This window comes from Galleria mellonella, unplaced genomic scaffold (genome assembly GCF_026898425.1).
Source record: "Galleria mellonella isolate WM207_F2 unplaced genomic scaffold, CSIRO_AGI_GalMel_v1 utg33, whole genome shotgun sequence".
Taxonomy (NCBI): domain Eukaryota; kingdom Metazoa; phylum Arthropoda; class Insecta; order Lepidoptera; family Pyralidae; genus Galleria; species Galleria mellonella.
This window is the reverse complement of record NW_026442079.1, coordinates 2,830,959-2,856,443: the sequence shown is the minus strand read 5'-3', so window position 1 is coordinate 2,856,443 and position 25,485 is coordinate 2,830,959. Positions and strand designations below refer to the sequence as shown.

Here is a 25,485-nt window from a genome sequence, read left to right as displayed (position 1 = left end):
TACACTTTTCTTATAAATACGGGCATATTAGTCTCAGCAGCTTTGAATTTTACGGAAATATTACTTGATTTGGTATCAAAATCCATTGCGTAATTTACGGCTCATCTCAAGTCAACGGGTGGTGATGAAACTACAGACTTAACTTCATTCCTGGTGGATAAAATAAAATCATTATTCTCATCACCATGAGACTATTCAATGGAACTAGTTATATATTATTGTGTTGTTTTTTCCACAAAACAAGAGATATTTATGTCTAGGGGATATAAATGGCAAAACTGAAACTCGAGTATAAAATTTCAAATAAATTTAATTAAAAAACATTCATAATTCCATATTTTTATGCTTATAAAATACTAGTGTTCAATATTAGTATACAGAATGGAAACAGTCAGTGGAAACAGTGATCACTCGATTATGCCTTAATTATATAGGTAAAAAATATTATATATAAAACTTTTATATTTTTTATTAAAAGTGAATCGCTAACTAGACATAAAGAATTTGTATGTCCATAATTAATTCATTATTCTATTCTTATATGGAAGCATTTATTGTTTCCACCCTGTATGTTGGTCATGGTTTAACATATGGGCAAATTCTAAAACTTTTAAACTTTCTATAACATAAAAATCTGATGTAATTTCATTTAAAGACAGCACAAGTTTAAGAACAAAAATAGACATTGAAATAAATAATAAAAATATATTTATATTATAATTTATATTACATTAAAATAACAATATTACAATAAACTGTAAACAAAGTTGTATTTTAATACGAATACTTACACATATAGGTATGTATAAACATACCTAGTTATCGGTATTGATAACTATATTACATGCATTATAAGAGCAATATTGCAATAGTTGTAGGTATAATAACGTTGTGATTGGCATAACTTGCTAAAATATTTGTCCATGGGATATTTCATATATGTACTTAATTGTTCGATCAGAATTCATGTATTTAGTATCCACAACTTTTTTCCTACATCTACAAAAGAAAAAATGTATATACTAATTTGCTATACTACAATAATTATGTATAAGGAGCTAAAGACATCAAAAAACGTGAAAATATAAGATTTCCAGAATATGCCCCTACCTTTCCCGTGGGTGTCGTAAGAGGCGACTAAGGGAAGGCAAGGGATTGTTAATAATGGAGACTAAGGACCCCATTGTTAGCAATATACCCAAACAGGTCAACCTCTATGTGGTCCCCCCCTGGAAACCATCGTGCTGAACGTAAGTTACCAAGTGTACTCAACACGATGGACTAACTGACCTGTCTTTTCATTCTCACTTATCATCACTAACTGGTGCCCCGCCAGAGTATACCGATAGCGAAGAGGGGGTACTATCCCATCATCACCCATTAAAGAAAACCCATCTGCTAAACGTGGAAACTACTAGTAAAACCTCCCAAGGGGGAAGCTTATGTTCAGCAGTGGATAGTTAAAGGCTGATATGATGATGATGTGTCTATCTGTAAACATTGTTTTGGGAACTATTCTCACCAATATTCATTAATTTGCTTTTTAAGACGGCAAACATTTTGTCTTGTAACGTCACCGAACAGGTATTTTTTGCCAAGATAAAGTCTTAATCCTCAAGTTGAAGTAAATAATACACAATTATAAAATTCCCTAAAATCGATTGAGCAGTTTTATAGGACACTGTGAGCGAACATCGTGACATAAAATTTTTATATACTAAGATTTAAGATATGGGTATGCTAAAAAGAGGCTATAGGCATTTGCTTGTGTGAATGTAAAAAATGTAAATGATTCTACTATTTATATTAGTGATGGTTGTCAAATAATTACCCTTTTCATCTTCTTCTTTCTTTTCTTTTCGTCTTGCTCTGTCTCTTCTGGAGCTGGCTGGAAAAACCATGGTCCTAGAATATTGGTCCACAGTAACCAACATGCTCTTAATGGAAAGAGCAGAAGTAGAAACCAAAAATAATTGGATATGATTGCTAAAACATGAGTTATTGACAGTAATATAACAATATCCTTCACATGCCTGAAAAGTAAATAAAACATTGATATAAATATTACATAGAAATAATGTATACTATATCCTCTATACTATTGAAATGGTAACAACTCATTTATTGGGATATGAATTAATGTCCGATCGAAACAGGTTTTACAGCCGAAACCGAATCCGAACTGTCGGCCTTGGTCTCAATTTCGACCGAAACTGAAACCGAAACTTATTAAAACATTTAAAATTTCTCTTCTATACTGAAATCTAGTGTATTTTTTACACAAACACACAGATAATTAAAGGGTAATAATAAACACTAATTGAAGTATGTAACAAATATGTCATATATATTTATATGTTAAAATTACGACTTACTCTTGGAAGTAAACTTAAAAAAAAAACACAACTTTCAGTTAGACACACACACAGTTTCGGCGCGGCCAAAAGTTCGGCCAATTTTTGACCGAAATCGAAACTTAAGGCTGAAAGTAGAATTTCTGGCCGAAACCGAAACCGAAAGATCGGTTGGACACTAATATGAATACTGTTCTATAGCACAAATTTTAGAACATTTTTATGTTTCAATTTTAAAGTAGGAAAACAAATTAAAAAATAGTTAGGATTAAATGATTGCTGATATATGATAAAAAATTTACTACATACAAAAATAATAGATACTTACTCTCCCATACCTCCTTCCATGTTTAAATCCAAACCAGGATCAATTAATTGATTTTCAGCTGTGTAATGTGGTCGACTTATATATTTTAACATTTGATAACATCCAATGTATCCACTTATCACCAGAATATTTAAGAACTAAAAAAAAATGCATTAAAAATAAAAAGTTTTTCAGTTATATAATTGAATTAATAGCAAAGATATAACATTTGTATAATGTTAGTATTGGCCTAGTGTACCTTAAGATTAGCGGCTCTCATAATCCTTGACCGCTTCAGTAGTTTATTAAAATTTTTACATTATTAGAAATCAAATTAGTTTAATTTCATTGTAGAATAGAACAAAATCAATAAGAATAAATTATACAACCCCCTAAAATGTTATTATACACTATCTATATACATAAATACATAATAACAGGATAGTTTAAAACAGAATTGGGTTATTCTTGATGGTTGCAATTTCTGTCTAAATCAGTAAACTTTTTTTATTTTGAATTTTCAGGAAAGTTTATCTCCTTAGAAACCATTTTATAAAGTGCTTTCTTTTATAGTTCGGCGAGATTTGTTTTTGTGGAGAATAAAGTTGATGTTCAGTTGAAAAGATTCATCAAAGTTGGATTGGGGAAGTGCTTGTTGAAAATGACAAGGTGTATTATAAAAATATACCCCCAGGGTAAATTATTGGATAAGAAAACAGATTGTATGGATAATGAGCCAGTATTATTGACATCTAACTTGGATATATCCTTATGTAGCAACTAAATTATGAGTAGATCTATATAAGGTAGTATATAAAGACAAAGATTAATGAATTGATTCAAAGGAAATATAGTGTGGTAATTAGAAATAATTAAATAAAAGCAAAGCAGTATCTAAAAGAAATAAATTATTGTAAAGATACTTACAATTATTGTAGGTCCTAAGTTATCATAATAAAATATTGGAGTAAGTACACAATACAAAATGCATGCAGCTAATGCCATGTTGCGATAGAAGTTGACTGTAGCCACATTTTCCACAAGTATTCGTTTTGCACCTTTTGTTGGTGGTTTCCCTTTTGTTGGCTAGAAATATTAATAAAGTAATATTATTAGAAAATATTATTAATATCTTATAACTATAATAACTATAAATAAAATAATGTTAATTATAAATAAAGTTAATGTTAAAGGTGTTCTCATGTTCAAGTTTGATATCTTGTGGAAAAAATTGAATGGGTTGCAGCTAACTACCAAGTTCATAAGTACTCAGAAATCATGATCACTATCATATCAGCTATTAAGTACCCACAGGTGAACATAGACCTCGCCCATAGACTGCCATAAGAAACAGTTCTAAGCCATTTACATCTACTGTCTCCCTCCTGTAATGGATTTGAGGTTGTTGTTCATCTATTGGGGGGGTCGCCCTAAAATGAGTTTGCCTGTATGGAGTCGCCACTCAAAAACCTTTCATCATCAGTTTTCAGTTCTTTAAGTTATGTGACTAGCCCATTGCTAATTTAACTTGATTATCCTTCAGGCCATGTCGATTACTTTGGTTCTGGAAGGTTGTCACTCATTGTCGTATGGGGTAGCAACTCAAGAAACTTCCCTCCCCATTGGTGGTCGGTTTTTCAAGTTATGTGATCAGCCAATTGCCACATCAGCTTGCTTATTCTTAGGGCTATGTCAGTTACTTTGATTTTTTATGAATATCCTCATTTCAGATTTTGTCACATTAAAAAACTCAGAGCTTAGTTCTCTCCATAGCTTGCTGAGAAATTTAAAACTTCTACACATAGCCAACAATGTAAGACTATATTCTAGTTCCATAGGTCATCACTGATAACATACACTAGCTAAAGACCTTCAAACTTTGAGGTATTTTAGGCATCCAACCTATGAAGATGTGGTCTAGTTTCCCAAACATTGCCCAGCCGTGGTTGGATTCATTAATTGACCTCTCTGTCTAAGTCCAATTTATCTAGTTGGACTAGTTGTTCCAGGTAAATACACTCGTTGACAACTTTGAATGTAGTGTTCTCAATCATAACCAATATAGGTGTGATATGGACATTAAACATGATTTTAGTCTTATTCATGTTCATCTTAAGATCTACCTGTTGAGAAGGTCTATTGAGGTCATTGAGCATAGTATTGAAGTTCTCCAGAGATTCAACTATGATTACTATAATAATAATCTACTACATCATCAACAAACTGAAGATAAACTATGTATTCACCATCAACGGTTCAACCTTTACTAAGGACAAATTAAATACTTACTCAGTATCTATTACAATATTTTAATGTTTCATATAATGAATTTCAAAGAACTTTAAATATTTAAATTAAAAACTTACAGGTGCCATAATTGGAGCTCTTATTCTTTAGTGATTTTATCAGTGATACGTTTTTAAGTTTCAATTAAGGAAAGTTTCGAAGCATAGCAGCCTCAGCATGTGTATCTAGCGGCAAGGTATTTTAAGATGAATGACCTAAAAAAATATGTAAAATACATATAAATAAAACTCTATTGCAGAATTAGTTGAAATGCTGAATTGACAAAATGTTTTACCATTGTCATTAGATAAGCTAAACTTTTTGAAAACTCAGCAGATTGAAACCAAAATATGTTCTAATTCACTACATTGTTAAAACATGATAAGTTTTATTAAAAATATATATTTGCATAGGAAAACTGTACTTCAATGTGGAATAAAATTATAGATTGGATAATCATTACCTTTGATAATAAAAATTCTGTAGTGAAAAAGTGATGCATTAGCATTTCTCTGTAGTCGTGGGAGTGAGGGAGCACCAGATCAAATTGCCAACTCCTAACTTATTTTAGCCTACAAATGTATTATTGTTTTTAATGAAAAAAAAAAACAATAGAATTCAATCAATAGAATAGAATTTATTAAAAAATATATACATATAAACATTACCCCAAAAAAATTATTTTATGATAATGTTTAGACGTCACACTATAACTGTAATACAATAAGATAGACCAAGTAGAGACTTATTGACTACACTTGTATGCTAAGACGAGAATATTCAGGAATACTTAAATTTGAATTCAAAATGTCAATCAAAACTCAACATATCTTTATATTTTATTTTTGTAGAAGGAAACTATGGAAACGTTTATATTCATTTTACCGTTTGCATACATTTTACCTCAAATACTGGAGAAACTATGTTGGCATCCCTAAGAAAGAAGTATCCAATGCCGTAAAACATATTATTTAAAAAAACAGTTATTGACGTCAAAACCAATGACGTTTCAATGAAAATCTCCAACATCGCATCCAATATCTTTGAATAGCGCCAACCATGTTTTGCAATTACGGTTAGGAATTTTAAGCACTAAGCAAATTTAATTACGAAATACCTCATAGATTTAATATAACGTACATAAGTACTAACAGACTGGAAATAGAATTTACCGCAAAAAAGACGCCGTTTGTCGTATCTCCTCACTTTCAGGGCACTTCCCTTGATAAAAAGTCGAGACTAGGAATTCTGGGCGTTGATATATCTTGCGACGTCCAGTTTTGCGGTCATCTGGAGGAAAAGACTAAGATAGCTTCCAAAAAGTTAGGAGTGCTCAATAGGGTGAGACGATATTTCATGCCAGAACACCGCCTGAAATTATATAAAGCTCAAGTCAGGCCGCATATGGAATACTGTTCTCACCTGTGGGCAGGAGCGCCACAGTACCAACTCCTTCCGTTAGACCGCATTCAAAGTCGGGCGGCTCGAATTATCGATAGTCAACGCCTTACTGTCCGACTTGATCCACTGAAACAGCGCAGAGATGTTGCATCTCTATGCATCTTCTACCGAATTTATCATGGGGAGTGATCTGAAGAATTGTTCGGACTGATACCTGCTGCTGATTTTCACCACCGTATAACCCGCCACAAACTAAAGTTTCATCCCAATCATCTGGACGAGTGGCGGTCTTCCACCGTGCGTTTTTCAATGCACTTTCTTCCACGCACAACCATTCTTTGAAATTAACTTCCAGCAGCAGTATTTCTGAACCGATACGACAACATAACCTTCAACATAAGAGTATATTCCTTTTTAAAAGGCTGGCAGCACACTTGCAATGCCGCTGGTGTTGTGGGTGATCATGGACGGCGGTAGTCACTTACCATCAGGTGAGCCGCATGCTCGCTTGCCCCTGTGTTGTAAAAAAAAAAACAATCGAGACGAAAAAGCCAAGAACTAGGAATAACATAGAAGGGATGATAAAATAAAAATGTAAATCATATGCTTGGCTTTTTCCTTCATATACTAATGTAATTAGCAAAAAGAAGATGAAAGATGTATTATCAGCTACATTTTTTTTCGATTTTTAACCAAAATTTCGGAATCTAAGAGCAAGAAATTACATAGAAGGAATGATAAAATTGTCAATTCATAGCAGGCTAGTGTATAGAAAATGTTTGATATGCCAATTATTTGTTAATGACAAATTTAACCTTACTAGATCATATATTTGACACAGTTTATGTAGAAAGTATGCAAGCAGGTCGTATCTGAATTTGGTAGGGTTATACGGCCGTAGAACATTTTATATCAATTAAGAATAATGACAACTGATGGTGTATTTTTCGCCCTCTTTTTACTAATTATATTTGCATAAGAAGAAAGGGAATAACCATATACTTTACAGTTTTTATTTTATCATCCCTTCTATGTAATTTTTTGTTCTTAGTTCAGAATTAAATAGATGTAACGCAAAATGTATATAGTGTGTTGCTTGTTGTATTTATGATATTGACAATATGTTACAGAGGAATAGATACATAAAACGCGTCTGCTTTTTGAATGGTCTGAAGAAGTCAAATTCATCGAAATATATTCAACTTAGTTTTATAGACCGTATGAACCAGGCTCTTAAAACCCTAAGAACAAGGGATTACATAGATGAGGCCCTCTTTCGCGATTGAGGTCCTCGCAATGCGTCTTCAACTACTTCTGTTCAAATTACATAGAAAAAGAATAATATCTTTTTTTTTTGTGTTTCAGTAAAGGCTGCGGGGTGAATGACAATGCAAATGACACCAAGTGACACTCACTTACTCTGTGACTGACTGAAGTGAAAGATTGATGTATCGTAGGTTTTCGTTTATTGATTTGGAAAAGTGATAAATGCGGAAAATTGAATAAAGTCAGGTGGAAACATGCATTAAATATTTCGATATTTATCAACAGTATATCGATTTAACACTATGTGTTTACTTTGAACTATGAGATTCTCAAAAAACATATTTTTTGCTAAACCTTGACACTGAAAATAAGTAGGTACTGTATTTTCTAAATTGATTACCTACTTACATGAACTAATACCACACTTTTATTGTTTGTTTAGAAAGGTCAGTATCATTGGATGATATTATATTTTATATACATTTAAATTTTGTTTGTCTATAAAATAGCCACCCGGAAATTGTAACTTGGTGCCTTGGAAAGAAATTATTTGGAAATTGCGGCAATGTTTTTTTTTTATATATGGACGTTGTTTATTTGTGAACTACAAATTTGTAAGTTTATCAGCCTTAGTTACAGTATTATAAATACTTTATTAAATAAGCTGTACTTTCATTTATGATAAATTACTAAGTCTAATGATTTTTCATTATATTAATACACTTATTATTTAATCGCTTGGGTAATTATTATAATAATAAATTGCTTAATTTTCGATCATAAGTGAATGAATATTTTAATAAAATCTCCATAGCGAATTATAATGCTGATTAGCTACTTACTATTTTTTCATAGATATCCAAATAGATTTGAAGAAGTTGATGCAGTCTATAGTGAACTTATTAACAATAATAATATTCTTGTTATGATGCTCAGTAGTTAAAATAATTTTATGCTTTGTCATCAGTAAACACACTGTGTTAACTGAAGCCATAACAAAGTGAAAAGATTTATATGTGGTATCACCATGTAATCTCTGTTTATCCTTTAATAGAACAGGCATAAAAATATGGATAGATAGACACATTGTTATGTTATAGCTGAATTTAAAAATATTTCCTAGAAAATAATTGTTATATATTGATATTTTTTTTATTACAATTTCTGCATAGTCATTATTTTCCATTGTTTGTTTATTGACTATGAACCTCCTAATAACCAAGGTGTTATAATTTAATTTAATCTAAATAGAAGTATACTTCTATTTACATATAACAAAAAGATTAATTGGAGACAACTAAGGGTACTTAATGTTTGAGGGTCGGGTATCTGCCAACTCTCTTTAAACATCATCAAAGCCTAACTGTGGTTGCTAATCTGCCTGCCAAGCATGGCAACTACTGGCAAAATTGCCCAATAGGGAGAGAGCTATGTTCAGCAGTGGACACATACAGACAGTGATAATAAGATTATCAGAAAAAGTATTACTAATTAAGTGATTTTTGATCGGGATATCAAATATATCTATAAACAAAAAAATTTTTTTTTCTCTTTTAGAAATTTAGAATGATAAATAAGCTGGTAACACACCTGATTGAATGCCATAACGTTACTAATAAACATGAATAGCACTATAGATGCATCATCATGCTTTGCGATTCTTGAGGAATGTGGTGTAATATCTTCATATCCTGTAATTTCACTGCTAAACTTTAAACTGAAACAACTGTACAAGCACAGCTGCATCACAGTCATAATATAGGTAGAGGAGAGAAACAGAGCTATTGATGCAACTTCTTTTCTTCGGGATATCAATATTATGTTCATTGATATCTATCTTATTCCATATTTGTTAAAATTAACTTTTTAACAAATGTGGAATAAGATTTTACAATTATTAACTTTGATTTATCTACTTTTGATTTATCTAGTATTAAGTACTTTGCAGAGCGAACTTGTATTAAGTATATCTTGTGTACTTATTATTATTTTTTCTTATGTATTATATACTGACAATGATGTTATAAGCTTGTGATTTAATGTGTTGTGCATAATATATGATTTTTGTATGCCTAGCAATGTTGCGCTAAATAAATATATTTTAGTTATGGCTAGTATAACAATAACATATTATTAAGTAAAATGTGAATTTTACTAATAGAATAGTAACTAGACGATATATGTACATGAGAGACATTTAAGAAACATTGATAAAAGGGATCTTAATAAGAGCAAAACAAGTCAAAATAAATTTTTAGAACCTTTGTCTCTCTGTTTGTATGTTTGTTCCATTCAAAAACTACTGTACCAAATTGGATGCGGTTTTCACAGTTGAAGAGTTCTTGAAAATCCAACGTAAGTTCTGGTATATGTTTTTCTTGATATGCCATTTGAAAGTAGTCTATTTTATTGATCTACTTTTTGCATAATTCACAGGCACGAAGTAACGGTAAACAGTAGTATTTAATGAAAAAAAAAATCATAAACAAAAGATTTTTAGTATCAATAATGAACAAGAAATCATAGAAAATAGGAAAATAAAAAAAAATCAAAAGATTGTGTAATGCTGTTCATCTGTGGGATATGCTGATTAATTATTAATGTACATAAAAAAAAAAAAATCTTATTTTAATTTTGTCACGTGAAGTGTGTGATATCATGGTGTAGTTATGAAACATGATATTATATTCACTCAATTTATGACCACCCAGATAGCATGTGATACACCTCTGGATACTGATTTCTTAAGAATAATAGCAAAAGGAAATATATATCAATCAGGTGGTTTTGCGATTTACTTTTTGTTGTTATATATTACTACATCTATATAAAATTTAATGTGGCTAAAGCAAAATATTAATATAAACTGTTATTAATAGCTTACCGCAAATTTTATTACTTTTTGCACAGCTATTGGTTAACCTGTTATGATGCAAAGAAGTAACAACCAAACAAATTAATTTTCACATTTTTAATACTAGCTCTTAGCATGACTTTGACCGCGTTATCGGGATATGTTTATTGACCGGGAAAAGTGGCTTGTTTTTCGCCATCCCATATAGTACATTAATACACATTTTATAATGATTGATCAACTCGTTAAGAAGCTGAGAGTTGACAAACAAACTCACTTTTACTTTTATACTTAACATTATTAATTTTATCCGCGACTGCGTGTGACCGTGATATGTTTATTAAAAATAAAAAGTCATCTAAGTCCTTCCCGATCTCATGAAGTATTCATATATCAAACTTCATACTGATTGGTTGAGCTGTTAAGAGCTCAAAAGGTAACAAACAAACGCATTCACTTTTACATTTATAACTAGCTTTTACCCGTGACTTCGTCTGCATGACCGGGATATATTTACTAACTATGATAAAAAGTAATCTATAACCTTTTTCATTTTATATATGTGTGTACTAAATTTTAAAGCGGTTGGTTAAGCCGTTAAAGAGCTATAAGGTAACAAACGAACAAACAAACTCACTTTCATGTATCAATGTAAATATTTGTGTTAATAATTAATAGATTATGTATAAAGCCTTAGATATATTATGTAAAATGTGCAACTGCTTATTATTATAGGATTGGGTAGTGGTTGTACGAGTATATTACTAAATATATATTTCATCAATATAACATCCCAATATCCAAGTACTATAATTATTAAAAGAAACATGTTTGAAGTATTAAATATTTATCTAATTTGGACATTAAAATTGGTTTAGTATGGTTTATAAGTACGTATAACATAGGTAATTCATTTGTAACTTGAATCTAATGTTATAAAGCTCTATGAGACACCGTTGAAAAGAATCCACTTAGATAAAATTCTGCAACTATGCAAATGTTCTCAGCTACTTTACGCTGTGGTTCAAAAAATAACGCTTTGCACTTTTGTATTGTATCATCTCTGCAATAGAATAGACATCTGTATTTTTATTGCATTAATTCTTATTGAAGCAAGTTTAATTTGTTGTAAGTTTTGTTGGGTGTGTAACAAATTTGCTGCTGCGAAAAGTAAGAAACTAAAGCATTTTACAATACTTACCTAAAATTTATATTATTAGTATATATGTTTACTTGGATTTATTTAAGGATCGGTTTGGCTATTGATGTTATACAAGTTTTTATACAATATCTGAAACGTAGCCAATTAATTTATCTGAAATGTATTTTAAGCAAAATCAACTCCAGTTTAGACAGATTGTGATTATTCTTTGTGCTATTTTAATTCTTCTTAATTTATTTTTCGATATAATGTTTGTTTGTGTTGTGTTCGATCAGTTTTTGTGTAACAAAATTATAAAGCGATTGTCATATGAATCATTCTTCTTGTATTTTATCAATTCATCTGTTTGTAGTAATTCATAATGAATAATATATTCAATAAGATATGGTTTAAATTTGTTGATAACATGTACTTTTTAACTGTTATCATTGTATAATAATAAAATTGTAAACTATTGTTCTAGATATAAATAATAATCAATGATACGCGAATTCAATGACAGTTCAGAAGAAGATGACATGGAAAGTCAGTATCAAATAGATTCAGAATGTTACGCTCTCACACATGCGGACCGCGATATGCATAATCGATGTTGTGGTGGTAAAGCTTGGTGTATAAGGGTGAGTCTAGACTGATGATTATTTAATGTAAACGGTTTAATGTGAACAGTTTATGGTTGATGTGATGATTATATAATCGGTTTTAAAAAAGATCAATAGAAGCCAGAACGATAATTTTTATCATCTTTATTTGTCCATCTATTTGTATATTTATTCCAGCGTGCAATGCAAAAACTACTGCACCAAACTAGATGCCATTGTGTTTTTAAAGGTGCATCATAAAATATTATGTGTTTTTTTATCTTAATACGTCATCAATGTAGTTACCTGCTTCCAGAATTTACTCGTGAAAAGATGTGGAAAGAAACTAGTTTAATCGTTACAATAATTAATTAATAACGATTGTGTAGGGTTTTTATTTTTACTAATAGAGTGCTTCTCTAGACTGCTTCTCTAGTTTGCCTTCTATGATATCTTGGAGATAAAATGAATCGGTACTGCATTGTATTTATTTATGGATTCCTAACGTATTTTTAATGACCTTAAAAAGAAGGAAGATTTCGCCTTTTTTGCAATATGCACTGATTTTAAATATATTTTGTCAATAATTTTTAGCTTTTACATCGACTTAAGTATCACTTTGTTGTCAATCTCGTATTAATGTTGTCATGACTGAAGTGCGTGGCCTTGGGGCGTGAGTTCTATGCCTACTTGATAATTTTTTATACTATCAACTCGCAATCGCATCTTTTTGCGATGGTTGACGGCAGAAAATTTAATCATAAATTTTATCTTTATATGGAATAAACGAAGATATATAATTGAATACTCTTAACTAAATTAAAGACTATTTTATTTGTTATAAAAATTTTACTTGATGATATGAATCATAACTCTCGTAGTGTGCAGAATTCGAGTACTTGGCTCTTTTTTCTAATTGTCTACTTTTTTTAAATTATATTATTACAGGGATCCTATTAATAAAATTATATATCTTTTGCAGGATATATGCGGCATTATTTGCGCAGTCCTAACATGGTTATTGATACTATACGCCGAGTTTGTTGTGATGATGGTTATGCTTGTGCCCGGCCTATCAACATATCCTCTATATGGATATGTCAACATGTTCATATTCCAGAGTTTGGCTTTTCTCGCCTTTGCATCCCATCTTAGAACTATGTTTACAGATCCAGTAAGTTAAACTTGTTTGTTTTTATTTTGATTCTTTTTATCTAAAACAATATAGGATAGATGGAGTTATTTTAGTTGATTTACCTATTATACCTAAATTAAATTTGATATTGTTTTAAGGTTTTATTTTTATACAACTTATAATGGCAAACAAGCTGACGGCCCATCAGAACTGTAACTAAACAGAACTGAAACGGTAACTGTCCAGCGTAGCACCATGAACATTATAGAATACGCTGACTTATTATAGTTTTGTGTTCTTATGAATGGTGAATGAATGATGTGCTCATCATTTCTAAAGTCTTCGGTCATAGATTATCATTGAACCAACCTGAATAAAATGTTAAAGTAAACATATATTTATATGTAATGTAAGTTTTTATATTCGTATTATATACAATAATTTTAATGGGCGAAGTGGGAGGATTGTTAGTAATAGAATCCACCGATCTCATTATTTGATCAATAAGTGGTATATTGTAATCCCATTTCTACGGGAGAATCGTGATTAATTTCTGGTGAACTTGTCACTATGGGCCAATTATTGATTTGACGTTATCCTAACCTATCATCTCCCACTGGTACATTGGCAATATTTCCTAATTTTCTTTTTCTTTTTAATTTCCTAAGTTCCTATTCTATTTTTACTTATTTAAAATATCTACACGTTACTATGGAAGTAGTAGAATGAAATGATAATAATCCGTATGTAAAATAAATTAATTCCACTTATGATTTTAATAGCGGATTAAAATTATTCTTAGATCACAGTGTAGCTCATCTGAAATTCAATGTTATAAGACCTACACTAGTCTTGTTATGTCACGGTTATGTCATTTGTTAAATATGAAAACAAATATTACAGGGTGCAGTCCCAAAAGGCAATGCGACTAAAGAAATGATAAGACAGATGAGTTTCCGTGAAGGGCAAGTTATATTCAAGTGTACCAAATGCTGCAGTATCAAGCCAGAGCGAGCGCATCACTGCTCGGTTTGTCAACGCTGCATTAGGAAGATGGATCATCATTGCCCCTGGGTGAATAATTGCGTCGGTGAAAATAATCAAAAATACTTCGTTTTATTTACGGTAAGATAGTATTATGTATATACAATATTATCTTATTATTAAGTGACAAGTTTTATTTGACTACTTGTAGTTACGTCTGTAGATGCTGTCATCAACCTTTTTTCATTCGTCATTGGCAGGGAATCCATCTTCACACCCTAGAACCGAAATAGTCACGTAATGTACAACGGCTTCAGAGGAGTTTCCTCCTGCAAACGCTCAGATTATAAAATTATCTTCCTGTTGAAGTTTTCTTTAGAGACTTTTTTCTTTTATATAACTTAGAATGGCAAACAAGCTGACGGCCCACCTGATGGAAAGTGGTAACCGTCGCCTATAGACATAAGCAGTACCATGAACATAACAGTATATAGGGTTCTCAAAAAGGGGAATAATGCGGTTTTTTAAGAGTCGGCAACGTGCGCTTTACATCCTTGGTGTTACAAGAGACCAAAGTGTCGTAACTGTAACCGTAACCCCGTTTTTCATTATACGGGGACGGAGACATTCAACTACGTAAAGCCGGGGTATTTACATTCAAGAAATCATGGCATTAACAATAAGTACCTGAGTTTTCACAGAGCTGACGAAATGCCATAGCTAGCTGTTTAAGCTATTTTATATTGTGAAATTTGGCGTTCTTTTTTCCAAAACATGCTCCCACAATTACATTATAAAAGCGAGTTTGTTTATTACCTCTTGGTGGCTTAACGAGTCGACTAGTTATCATAAAATTTACACTACATATATAATATACATACATACCACTATAGGGATGGAGAAGGATATAGGCTACCAGAGGCAGACTTTGTACAAAAGTCGTTTGTTTGGGTACTCTGTCCCATTTGTGTTTCAACCGTAAAGCAGTTGTGTTTGCATGGCTGTGTTTCGGTTTGAAGGATAAAATATGGCAGTGAATTTCCAGGTTACAGAGGAATATCACCTGAGTCCTCAGGAATGCATGGGCGAAACAGTATACTCTGTTATGTCCATGGTACTGCTCATGTTTATAGGCGATGGTTACCACTTTCTGTCAGGTGGGCCGTTAGCTTGTTTGCTATTCTAAGTTGTATAAAAAAAAATATCTTGATCAATCCACATATCCCGATCATGTGGATGACGTCGCGAGTAAAATATAGTATATATATATGTGTTAGGATAAGTATTGTTATTGAGTATTATTTTCCAATAGTTATTGCAGTTTTGCAATTAACGTTTTAGGTAAGACTTATATCCACAAACATATTTATTATTATCAACATTAAATTGGGCTATTGCCCAATTTAATGTTGATAATCAGATACTGATAGTTTATTTACTATCGGAAATATGAAATTGACAATGAAATTATCTTATATATATGTATATAATACATATTTGATTTTCGTTGTCACTTTCGTTTATCAGATAAGTGTAAAAGATATGAAATTTTCATTGGGTCTGAAGATTTAAATATCTTTTAATTTCTTGAACAAAAAACGAAGTATCAAGATAAATTTATTATGTTCAGTTTTTTGTCCTATGCTTCATACGCGTATGTTTCAAAAGTAGGAAAACCAATTAAATAAACCACATCTAAATGAAGTATCAAGATAAAATATAGTCTAGATTATATGTTAGATCGTCAGAAACATAAATGTGAAAACCGTATCAAATTTAGTACTACTGTAGTTTTTGCATGATGCCGTAACAAACCCACAAACAAAAAACAATTTTTTTAAAAGTATCATTTTGTCATTTCTTAGATATTTCGTATAAACAAATCGTCTAGTTACAATTTTATTACATTAGATTACTTGTATATGTGATATATATATATATATATATATATATATATATATATATATATATATATATATATATATATATATATATATATATATATATGTCGAATAAATATGCATTTTCATATAATAATAAAAACAATTATATTATTTTATGAACTTTTATACTATTTATTTTAACATTTTTATCGAATAAAATAGAATTTAAAAATAACAATTATGACAACCTGGTGCCCAGTAAGCGGTTTCTTTCCTGGGTGGTTGTCGCTCCAGCTTCTGAGAATAACCACCCACTGGGTACCGAAGTTGCCACGATAGGCAAATAGATCATAGCTAGACTATGGAGCCCGTGAAATAATCTCTTCATATCATCCCACATCTCCAACGCGATTCCTTTTATTGGAGTGACAGATGATGACATGTTTAAGACTCAAAACTTTATCTATATAATCTGAGTCAGATCATATATAACTATAAATAAAGAAAATTTTATCTTTTAATTTACTAAATGAATTTAGTAAATTAAAACAATGAAATAGAGTATAGTTATATTATTGAATTAATAATAACCTACTTACGTTCGAATAAGTACACAAAAAAAAAGATATATCGATTTTTGAAAAAAATTATGTATCGTTTGCATCCCTAAGAGAAATCAAATTTGAAATTTATTTTATGTGAAGGATTTCAAAATGTAATAAATATTGGTGATAGTTTTGCGTTAGATAGTTTTGTGATAGTTTATGGTATTTCTATTTTAATGACAATTTAAATAAAAAAATATTTATATTTTTTTTGCAGTTTTATATTGCGGCAATATCGATTCACTCGCTGACTCTCTCCATATACCAGTTTGTAACGTGTATTCGTCACGAGTGGCGGGACTGTAGTGCTTATTCGCCGCCTGCCACCGTGGTGCTGCTGCTTTTCTTGATCGCTGAAGCTCTACTTTTCGCCATATTTACTGCGGTGATGCTAGGAACGCAGCTACAAGCCATATGGAACGATGAAACGGTCTGTACGGGTTCTTTTTTTGTTATCTAAACATTTTCTTCCAAACTTCTATGACAGAAAAATTCATAATAGATGTTCACAGCAGAATAATCATTTTCATTCATTATATATTTATTATGAAAACCAGCAGTCAAGTAATCTTTAGAATATGCTACTGAACAAATCTAGCTTCCTTTTTGGAATTTTTAATAATTAATTAATTTAGTTATCACAACAAGCAAATAAAATTATTATGAAAGACAACTAAGGGAACATAGCACCATACATAGGTACTAAGAGAAGAAAATTCACAATAATAATTAGCTAGTGTAGCAATTTTATAGGGGCACGTGTTCCTAGTAGAGGACAGTTAATTGTTATTGCAAAGATTGATAATAAATTAGTCATTATGGTATGGTGAATAATTTATTTCATAATCAGTTTATTTCTGAACACTTTAAGACTATTTTAATAGCACGAATATTTCTTTTTAATAGGGCATAGAGCAACTGAAGAAGGAACAGGCTCGCTGGGTACGCAAATCTCGATGGAAGAGCATACAATCGGTGTTTGGACGTTTCTCCATTCTTTGGTTTTCGCCTTTCACACAACCTTCGCCGAAGACAAAGGTCGAGAGCTACTTGTACAGTGTTTAACCAGGGTGAGATGATGTGTGATTGTGACATGGTTCACGGTTTAAGCAATATTATTTGTTAATTTCGGTTATGCATTCTAATATCAGTTACAACTTATTAGTATATAATTTGATATTTGTAGATATCAAAGTCTGTAATGTATGTATGTTTGACTGAGGATGATTAAAAGAATAGAAAATTTATAAAACGAAATGTTTGCATTTACTACTTTAATTGTTACAAATTATGATCACAAATATTGTTATTTTTATTGAATATATTCTAAAACATTATCAATAAGCTAAGAAATAGAAAAGAATGACATAATGAGTATGTAGTATTTCCAGTGACTAAAAGGGTATAACAGTTTTACATGACATGTCTACATAAATTTACATCATATAGCATTATGCATGTGTCTCATACATATTTACACTGTACAGTGGTCGCGAAATCACGGAACGCGTATTTCCGTTTCTCCTATATTGATTTAATGTTATTGTGAAGTTATGACTTTTAATTCTACTGCTACTTCCTTGATTTGTTGTTCTGTTTCCTATGTATTTTTAAATTATTATAATTTTTTTTCTATAGCTACAACAAATGGTAATTATTTAGGGCCTGATATATCAGAGTGTTTGGACTTAGATCTATCTGTGATGGAGTAATTTAAAAAGGGAGTATTTTGACAAAAATAAAATTAGTTTAAAATCCTTTACTAAAATGTTTAATCGTGTTAGTATGGTGTTTATTTTGTGGCCTACTTGGTGGAAAGTGGTCACATTAGTTAATGATTAAAGATCTTCTTTGAAACATCTTTGTTGATGTTTGTAGAAATAACCACTTATCTGTATTATTATAAAACAGATTAGATATGAGTCACAGAGAGTGGGTGAGGTCAACTCGAAATGGGATAGGGAGTAAACATATGTATGGGTAGTACTATGATTTTATACTGTGACAATCCTGTTAGCTTCACTTTATATTTCATATTTAAATATTGTAGATCTCCCTAAACTACTATATTCCGAGTGATATTTAGTCCTGTAGCGATACTTGTAACTATAATCTTGTACATCGTGTATATTGTTCATATTAAGTTTACAGTATGATTTGTATAACCATAGCGGAGAATAGTATTTATGAATAATATAATTTACAAATAATTATTTTTCTTCCCATGGATTTTCTAGACATTTATATACATTTTATAATGAAGTATATCACAATGAAAACTGCTAACACGTTTTCAGAATTTGTAAAACTTATACTATATAGAGATCGGAAATGTCACTGGTAATGTTTATCGAACAATTACGTGGATATATTATAAATTCGTATAAGGATTAAATGATGTATGATGACAGTTCAAATCATTAAAATAGAATATTTTTAAGTGTTTACGAATGTGAAGCTTAATCTTCTATGAAGTCGCTTTCTAAATTATGTATATTATTATGAAATTATATTATTACTAGGTATGTAATGTAAGGTCAAAATTAGGACCAATGACACGGTGGTAAGGATCTCACTTCATGTGATTTTAAGAAGATCGTGATAGTAATTTTATCCTCCACTTTGATCTAAATGGATGTCTCAATTTGCAGGTGATTGTATGTCATGGTGATTTTTTATTGTCATATTTGTTCTTCTAAATAATTTTATAAAAGTTATGGATAGACAATGTAGCCGAAACAGAAATACTTATTACTCTTTGAACCTAAATTTTTTTTATTTTTTGTAGATTCAATAAAAGTAGTAATAATTGAAGTTTGATGAGAGTTCTGTAATATTATTTTTTCAAATTACCCATAAATCAATAATAATTCTATTCGAATTAAGCTTTTATACTTTTATGACCATCCAGGCTCCATTATTTCATCTTGATTCACATCTGTCTATCGACCCCTAAGGCATATAGCAAAATCAAATGACACAAACTCGATGGGGTTGCATTTATTATTACGAAGTCTACAGCCGCTTCCGTTCATTATGGGATTAGCGCCATGCTCTATATTACTGAAATATCAACGGGTTTAATCGAATGCCAGCATGCGCTAATAGTCATTTACAATTTTGGACTGGAAAGACAAGCGATAATGAATGAAATGGCGAATAAACAAGATAATTTACTTTTAATAAAAAGCAAAGGCTATGTACTCATTTTATAGCAAGGGAATGTAGACGTACTTGGAAATGGAACGATAACGGGTTGTTACAATGACGATAATAAATAGGAAAACATTTTTCAGAACTGGCCTCGGTAACGTCTTGAAAAACCTGTATGATTAAGTGGTGGTTACTATTACTACACATTTTAATTCTTCGTTATTTCATTTTAATTTTTTAGTTATTATTACTTTGATAGTTTTAAGTAAAGAATGTGTACTTTTTCAAATGTAAAAGTAATTATGGTATAGAGAAGAAATGTACGCGTTGGTTTCGTTATTTATTATATGTACTAGTATAATAAATACAGCAGAGAGCAATTTATTTTTAATAATAATGCCATAAATCTTTTGCCTAGCTTGTACGAAAATAAATATTGAACATAATGCATATTAAAATATTATGGCCACAGATGATTTAAATGTGAGGAATTGTAACTAGTTGTTGAAGAATCTATCATCTTTACAATAAAACGGTCAATACTCTATATGAGAAAACGACTGAACAGATTTCAAAAAAAAAATTATAATCGACTAGGTACGCAGCTTAAAATAGGTGTATGTTTATCAAATTCGATCAAGCAAATCATAAGATATAGCTTGACCCCTTCACTGTATGAGGTGTGGAACGTATAGCTCTTAGTTAACTTAAAGGTTGGTGGGATGATTGGTTTTACAAAATAAAAAACCTTCTACATGGTGTTGTATGACGTGATTATATTAAGTTCTTATAAATTAAGATTGACTGCTATGCGGATGAAGTCACGAGTACAACTCGTCTTAAATTGAATATGTATTTCAGTCGGACTCGCATGAAGTTGAAGTTAGAAAATTAAGATCCTTAGACATTGTAACAGTATCTGTTGTTTTATTTACATAAAATATATGCATTCCATTGCTCGTCACAACACCGTGTGACTGTACAGTGTTGGAGGTATACCAGGCACTAATCACGGGGTTCTTTTTTTTACACCATTGTCAATATATAATTTAATAAAAAATACAACTATTATAATAAAAGTGAATAATAATTATCTATGTGCCGCCATGGCACTATCACGACTATAGGTACTGTTGAGAATAGCCTATTAATAAATAAAAACATTGCATTAATACAAAAAAAATGTAATGTCTACTTTATATTTTTTGTTTTTATTTGCCTTCTCACTATTATTATTTGTATTTTGTTCATAGGCTAGTCAAAAAACCCGTAGTCATCTATTTCATTACACACCCAGTAAATCTGTTCCATGGTTAAATTTATAAACTTTAAAAAATAGTATCCTAAATGATAAATATACACTTTATTTAAGGTTAAAAAGCCTAAAGTGTCATACCTTTATGCGTACGAAACCAAACTAGATGGGTTTTTATGGCTTTTTATTTTTTCAGAGATTTCCGAGGAGTCTCAACTCTTAACAGTAACACAGTTAAAGAGTAACAACTTAAGTCTCAGTTACATGATATCATAATTAATTCTAAATTAATTTTGTTCAATTTGAAAAGGGATTCTATTTTTAATTATGATCATGTTCAGTTTTTGTTAAACAAATTCTTAAATTATTCGTTATCAATATATTAAAAAAACTTTAATTAATTTGATGATTTCACGAAATAAATTCTACATGTCAAAATGGTGTGCCTAGTGTAATAGAAATAAAATGTCTGTAGTTGATGCCTATAAAATCAAAGACAGGTAAATCCAAGTCTGTCAAATGTTCAGGAAACTACAAAAATGAATATTTTGTCATGGATATGAAACGATATTCTATATTTGAAACCAGATAATAAAATAGAATATTAGTAATAGTTTGAATTTTAATTAATAGAACTTTTTATTAAAAGAAATATTTGAGTACTGAATGAAAATGAAATCAATTTTATGGCCCCAGTTGTAGTAATCTTGCAGACAAAACTTTTGATCTAAAATTGTCGTCATATACTCGTAAATACTAACAGAATGTCACAATATTCTGTTAGTATTTGCGAGATACTAAACAAAATTTATTACTTTATGTTAGTAAATTGTGGTAACTTGATAGTTTGGTATCTATTAATTTCTCATTACCAATTTTAAAATTAAATTATAAATAATATAAAAATAAAATTAAAAGGTAATAATTTATAAAATTGATTTTATAAAATCATGATTTATCTGTAATGCCTAAATGCCCATTTAGTATTAATTAGTAGCTTATTTAGTAATATAATCATCATACAACCTTAATATTGTGGTTTATATAATGAGTTTTGTATTATTTTCTTATCTCATGAGTTTCAAATGTTTATAAATGTACTTTATGTTAAAGTTATAGATTATTATAATTAGTTATGTAGGTAAGGTGTTTGAATACTTCATTAATGTTTGGCGATTAAGATGAATACGGGTTTTTTTTTATTTGCAAAATGATATTAATTACTGGGTTTCGTGTTTTTGATTTTGTCTTGTTTTAAATATGTTTAGGTACATAATATTTAATGGTATGATACAATAACAGGCCTAAAAGTTTTATGATATTTAAATGTATTTTTTCTTTCATAAAGTAAATGGCAAACTTCTTGAGTCTTGAGTTAAAAGCAGTATTGCATTATGCCCATGCACACTTTCGTGCAAAATATTTTTTGGCATAGTCATGTGAATACGTAATAATGTTGCTAATATTTTTTTAGTAATAGTACTAAAATTAAAAAGAAATGCCTGATAAAATGTTTACACGTTTTTATTTAATTTTTTTTGTGTATTAACGTAAGAATTGGCAGATTTGATTGGTTTTGTTGGGTCTCTTTCAAATTAAAATTAATGAAATCGGTGAATTCAAGATGTTTGCCGATTACTATGCCGACAGTTAAAACACTGTACCTACTCATAAGGAATTAAGCAAATTTCTAAATTAAATTATGAAACAGTTACTTATCATGCAAACAATAATTGTTTTTTTTTTTTGTTTGAACATAGAATATAAACTGTTTTCAAATATTTTTGTATTATTGCACTTTAATAATAATAAATAAAATGAAGAGAATGTGGAAATTCTGCATTAGTTTCATTTACAAATTACATTGGTAGATAAATATCCCTATATGTATATATAAAGCCTTAATTTTAATATTCGTTGTTTAAATTTCCCAAAATATTGCTGCTAATTTATGAAATGTTCTTCATTATTAATATTTTGTCTTATTTTGTATGCATTGCATATGTGCCGGCGTTATTTCTGTCCATTTTTTTGGTAAGAGTATCGTTTTATAGAAAACTTAAATGACAGTATATTTATAATTGTTTCACAAATTTTGGTTGCCTACCTACCTATTAATTAATAACGAATCCTTTATTCAATTAACCTGTAACCGTCATTTGTAGTCATGAACAGTACCATGGACATACTAGAGTATACTGTGTCGTCATAATTTAGTAGATTCCTTATCTAGAAGAAATTATTAGTAGGTATATTTCATTTCAAGCATTCGTATGTCGGTTCCAAAGACTTCATTATTTTGTTTTTTTTTTTTTAATATAATGGGATAACAGCAATTTCAAGAAGGAACGAAGTTTGTATTTCCATAAATTTTAAACGATTATTAATAATACTAATAGAAGTTCATTAATGAGGATGAGTTATATATAACTTGCGGTTTTAGTGATAATTTTTTTTATACTCTAATAACTGGTCTTTTGGTTAGTCAAATGGGTCATAAATAAGGCTCGGACATAATGTTTGCGTAAGAAAGCAATGCAACGACGCTGATTGTTAAGTCTAACGCATAAAGGGAAAGTTATTGTGTTGTGGAACACACGCGCGACACAGTGCCCGTTAGATTTGTCTGATTTTAGCACCAGCTGTCTTACTGCGTCAAGGTGACTGTCGGAGGCCGCCTATAACTTGCCTCCATACCAGTTTCGCTTATTTAATTAATGTGATTCAACTTGTCACATTACGTTGCGTAATCAGTGCAGCGAAATCAATACACTCAGTCCGTATTTGTCTCGATAAACGTAACAGTACGTAAGATGCTTTTTTTATTATTGTCAATTTATTAATGTTTATTATGTGTTAGTACTTAAGAGTGTCCAATTAGTACTTTGAAAGTGTGTTATAATGTTTACAGATGGGAATATTGCTCCGTGTCTTATGCTTGATTGCTGTTGTGGCGCCATCTTTGACATTTCCGTATGATCCTGAAGACGATGAAATAAAAAGTGTGCTGCCATCTACTGGAAAGTTTGAAGCTTTTTATCCTAGAGAAGCTCATGGCATACCAAATGGTTCGTCACGTCCTGCGCATGGGCACGGTAGTTTTTACAAACACCGTAATCCGGCGCTGGTTGATGTAAAAAATTCCGCAGCATATGGCTTCCGGTTTGATGGTATGAGGAGATTCAATTTCGATGATGAATGAATTTTATTAGAGAAACAGTAAAAAACGTGTTAATTTTACGTGTTTTTTTTTTATATTTGCAATAATGATGATGCAGTATTACTCCTAGTACATTACACATAAATGTTTATGCTTTTTTGTATTAAAAATGATTTTCTCTGGTAATTTTATGGCCCACTATTAAAATGTAATACATTTTTACACAAGGATATCTTTTCTATAATAAATAAATAGGTATTCGTTGCAATAAATATTATACTACTCGTATAAGTAGGCTCTCAAGTCGACTTTATTTTATGTCTATATTTTAGGCGATATCTTGGCTAAATTCTAAAATGATTTTCATTACTATTTTTGTAATCGATCGAGTTTAAGTACGTATATTAATTTTATCATGATAGAAGTAGCATGCTTTTGTGAAATAAAATCGAGATTAAATAGGATAGTATTGCACAAAAAAAAATCCGGCTTTCGAATGTAATATATGTAACTTATTTTGATTAAAAAACTAAACTACTGAACCGATTTTAATAAGTTTTCTATGTATCTGTATAATATTATATAGACCAGTCTGTAAGTATAGTCTTTAGGATAAAAAAAAACTAATTCAAATTATAACTGATAGAGTTATGAGGTAATAAATACACAAAAATACAAGCTGGAACCTCTTCCTTCTTGAAGTTAGTTGAAAATACAGTGTTAAAGCATTTCAACACACAGTAACGTACAGGTAGTAGACAATTATATGGATAGATAATTTTGCTTAGTTTAGGGCTACAAGGCGTTGTTATATAATATATTACGTAATGACTATGAGTAGCCGTATATATTTTACGAGTAGGTATTAAAAGAAAATAAAATTTTTATTGAAAGGTCCTAATAAGAGATAAAATATTAATGGCATTTGAGACGAATGTCTGATTCTTAAATTAAATTATTGTGTTATGAGGAACCATACTATGAAAGCCCTGAATGACAAACAATTAAATTTATAATATAAATTTATTAAAAATGTCTACCAATTAAATAAAGTTACAGTCTGTTGGTTCAATAAATACTAATACAAAATCCAACAATC

General features: G+C 30.3%; 3 protein-coding genes across 8 annotated transcripts; 2 read left to right on the top strand and 1 right to left on the bottom strand.

The window, feature by feature from the left end:
- Nucleotides 1-292: 292 nt before the first annotated feature.
- On the bottom strand, nucleotides 293-5,537 carry LOC113517448 (transmembrane protein 208). 2 transcript variants are annotated; one of them, XM_026902117.3, is made up of 6 exons: nucleotides 5,411-5,537; nucleotides 5,028-5,162; nucleotides 3,589-3,747; nucleotides 2,683-2,819; nucleotides 1,832-2,033; nucleotides 293-999 (listed from the first exon to the last, which is right to left on the bottom strand). In XM_026902117.3, the coding sequence occupies exons 2-6, from the start codon at nucleotides 5,034-5,036 to the stop codon at nucleotides 994-996; spliced, it is 513 nt and encodes a 170-aa protein (XP_026757918.1). In that variant the 5' UTR covers nucleotides 5,037-5,162; nucleotides 5,411-5,537; the 3' UTR covers nucleotides 293-993. The 2 variants fall into 2 exon arrangements, with proteins under 2 accessions (XP_026757918.1, XP_052752481.1); XM_052896521.1 differs by lacking the exon at nucleotides 5,411-5,537 and adding an exon at nucleotides 5,243-5,391.
- A 2,243-nt stretch (nucleotides 5,538-7,780) lies between these two features.
- Nucleotides 7,781-23,064, top strand: LOC113519927 (palmitoyltransferase ZDHHC3). 5 transcript variants are annotated; one of them, XM_052896519.1, is made up of 7 exons: nucleotides 7,781-7,985; nucleotides 8,124-8,228; nucleotides 12,094-12,250; nucleotides 13,194-13,385; nucleotides 14,250-14,471; nucleotides 17,036-17,248; nucleotides 17,725-23,064. In XM_052896519.1, exons 3-7 carry the CDS (start codon nucleotides 12,110-12,112, stop codon nucleotides 17,881-17,883), a joined length of 927 nt encoding a protein of 308 aa, XP_052752479.1. In that variant the 5' UTR covers nucleotides 7,781-7,985; nucleotides 8,124-8,228; nucleotides 12,094-12,109; the 3' UTR covers nucleotides 17,884-23,064. The 5 variants fall into 5 exon arrangements, with proteins under 5 accessions (XP_052752479.1, XP_026760967.1, XP_052752480.1 ...); XM_026905166.3 differs by having other exon boundaries at nucleotides 7,781-7,989; XM_052896520.1 differs by lacking the exon at nucleotides 8,124-8,228.
- Nucleotides 23,065-23,708: 644 nt separating this feature from the next.
- Nucleotides 23,709-24,466, top strand: LOC113521341 (uncharacterized). Its single transcript, XM_026906865.3, has 2 exons — nucleotides 23,709-24,030; nucleotides 24,138-24,466. The coding sequence occupies exon 2, from the start codon at nucleotides 24,138-24,140 to the stop codon at nucleotides 24,426-24,428; it is 291 nt and encodes a 96-aa protein (XP_026762666.1). The 5' UTR covers nucleotides 23,709-24,030; the 3' UTR covers nucleotides 24,429-24,466.
- The last annotated feature ends 1,019 nt before the right edge of the window (nucleotides 24,467-25,485 follow it).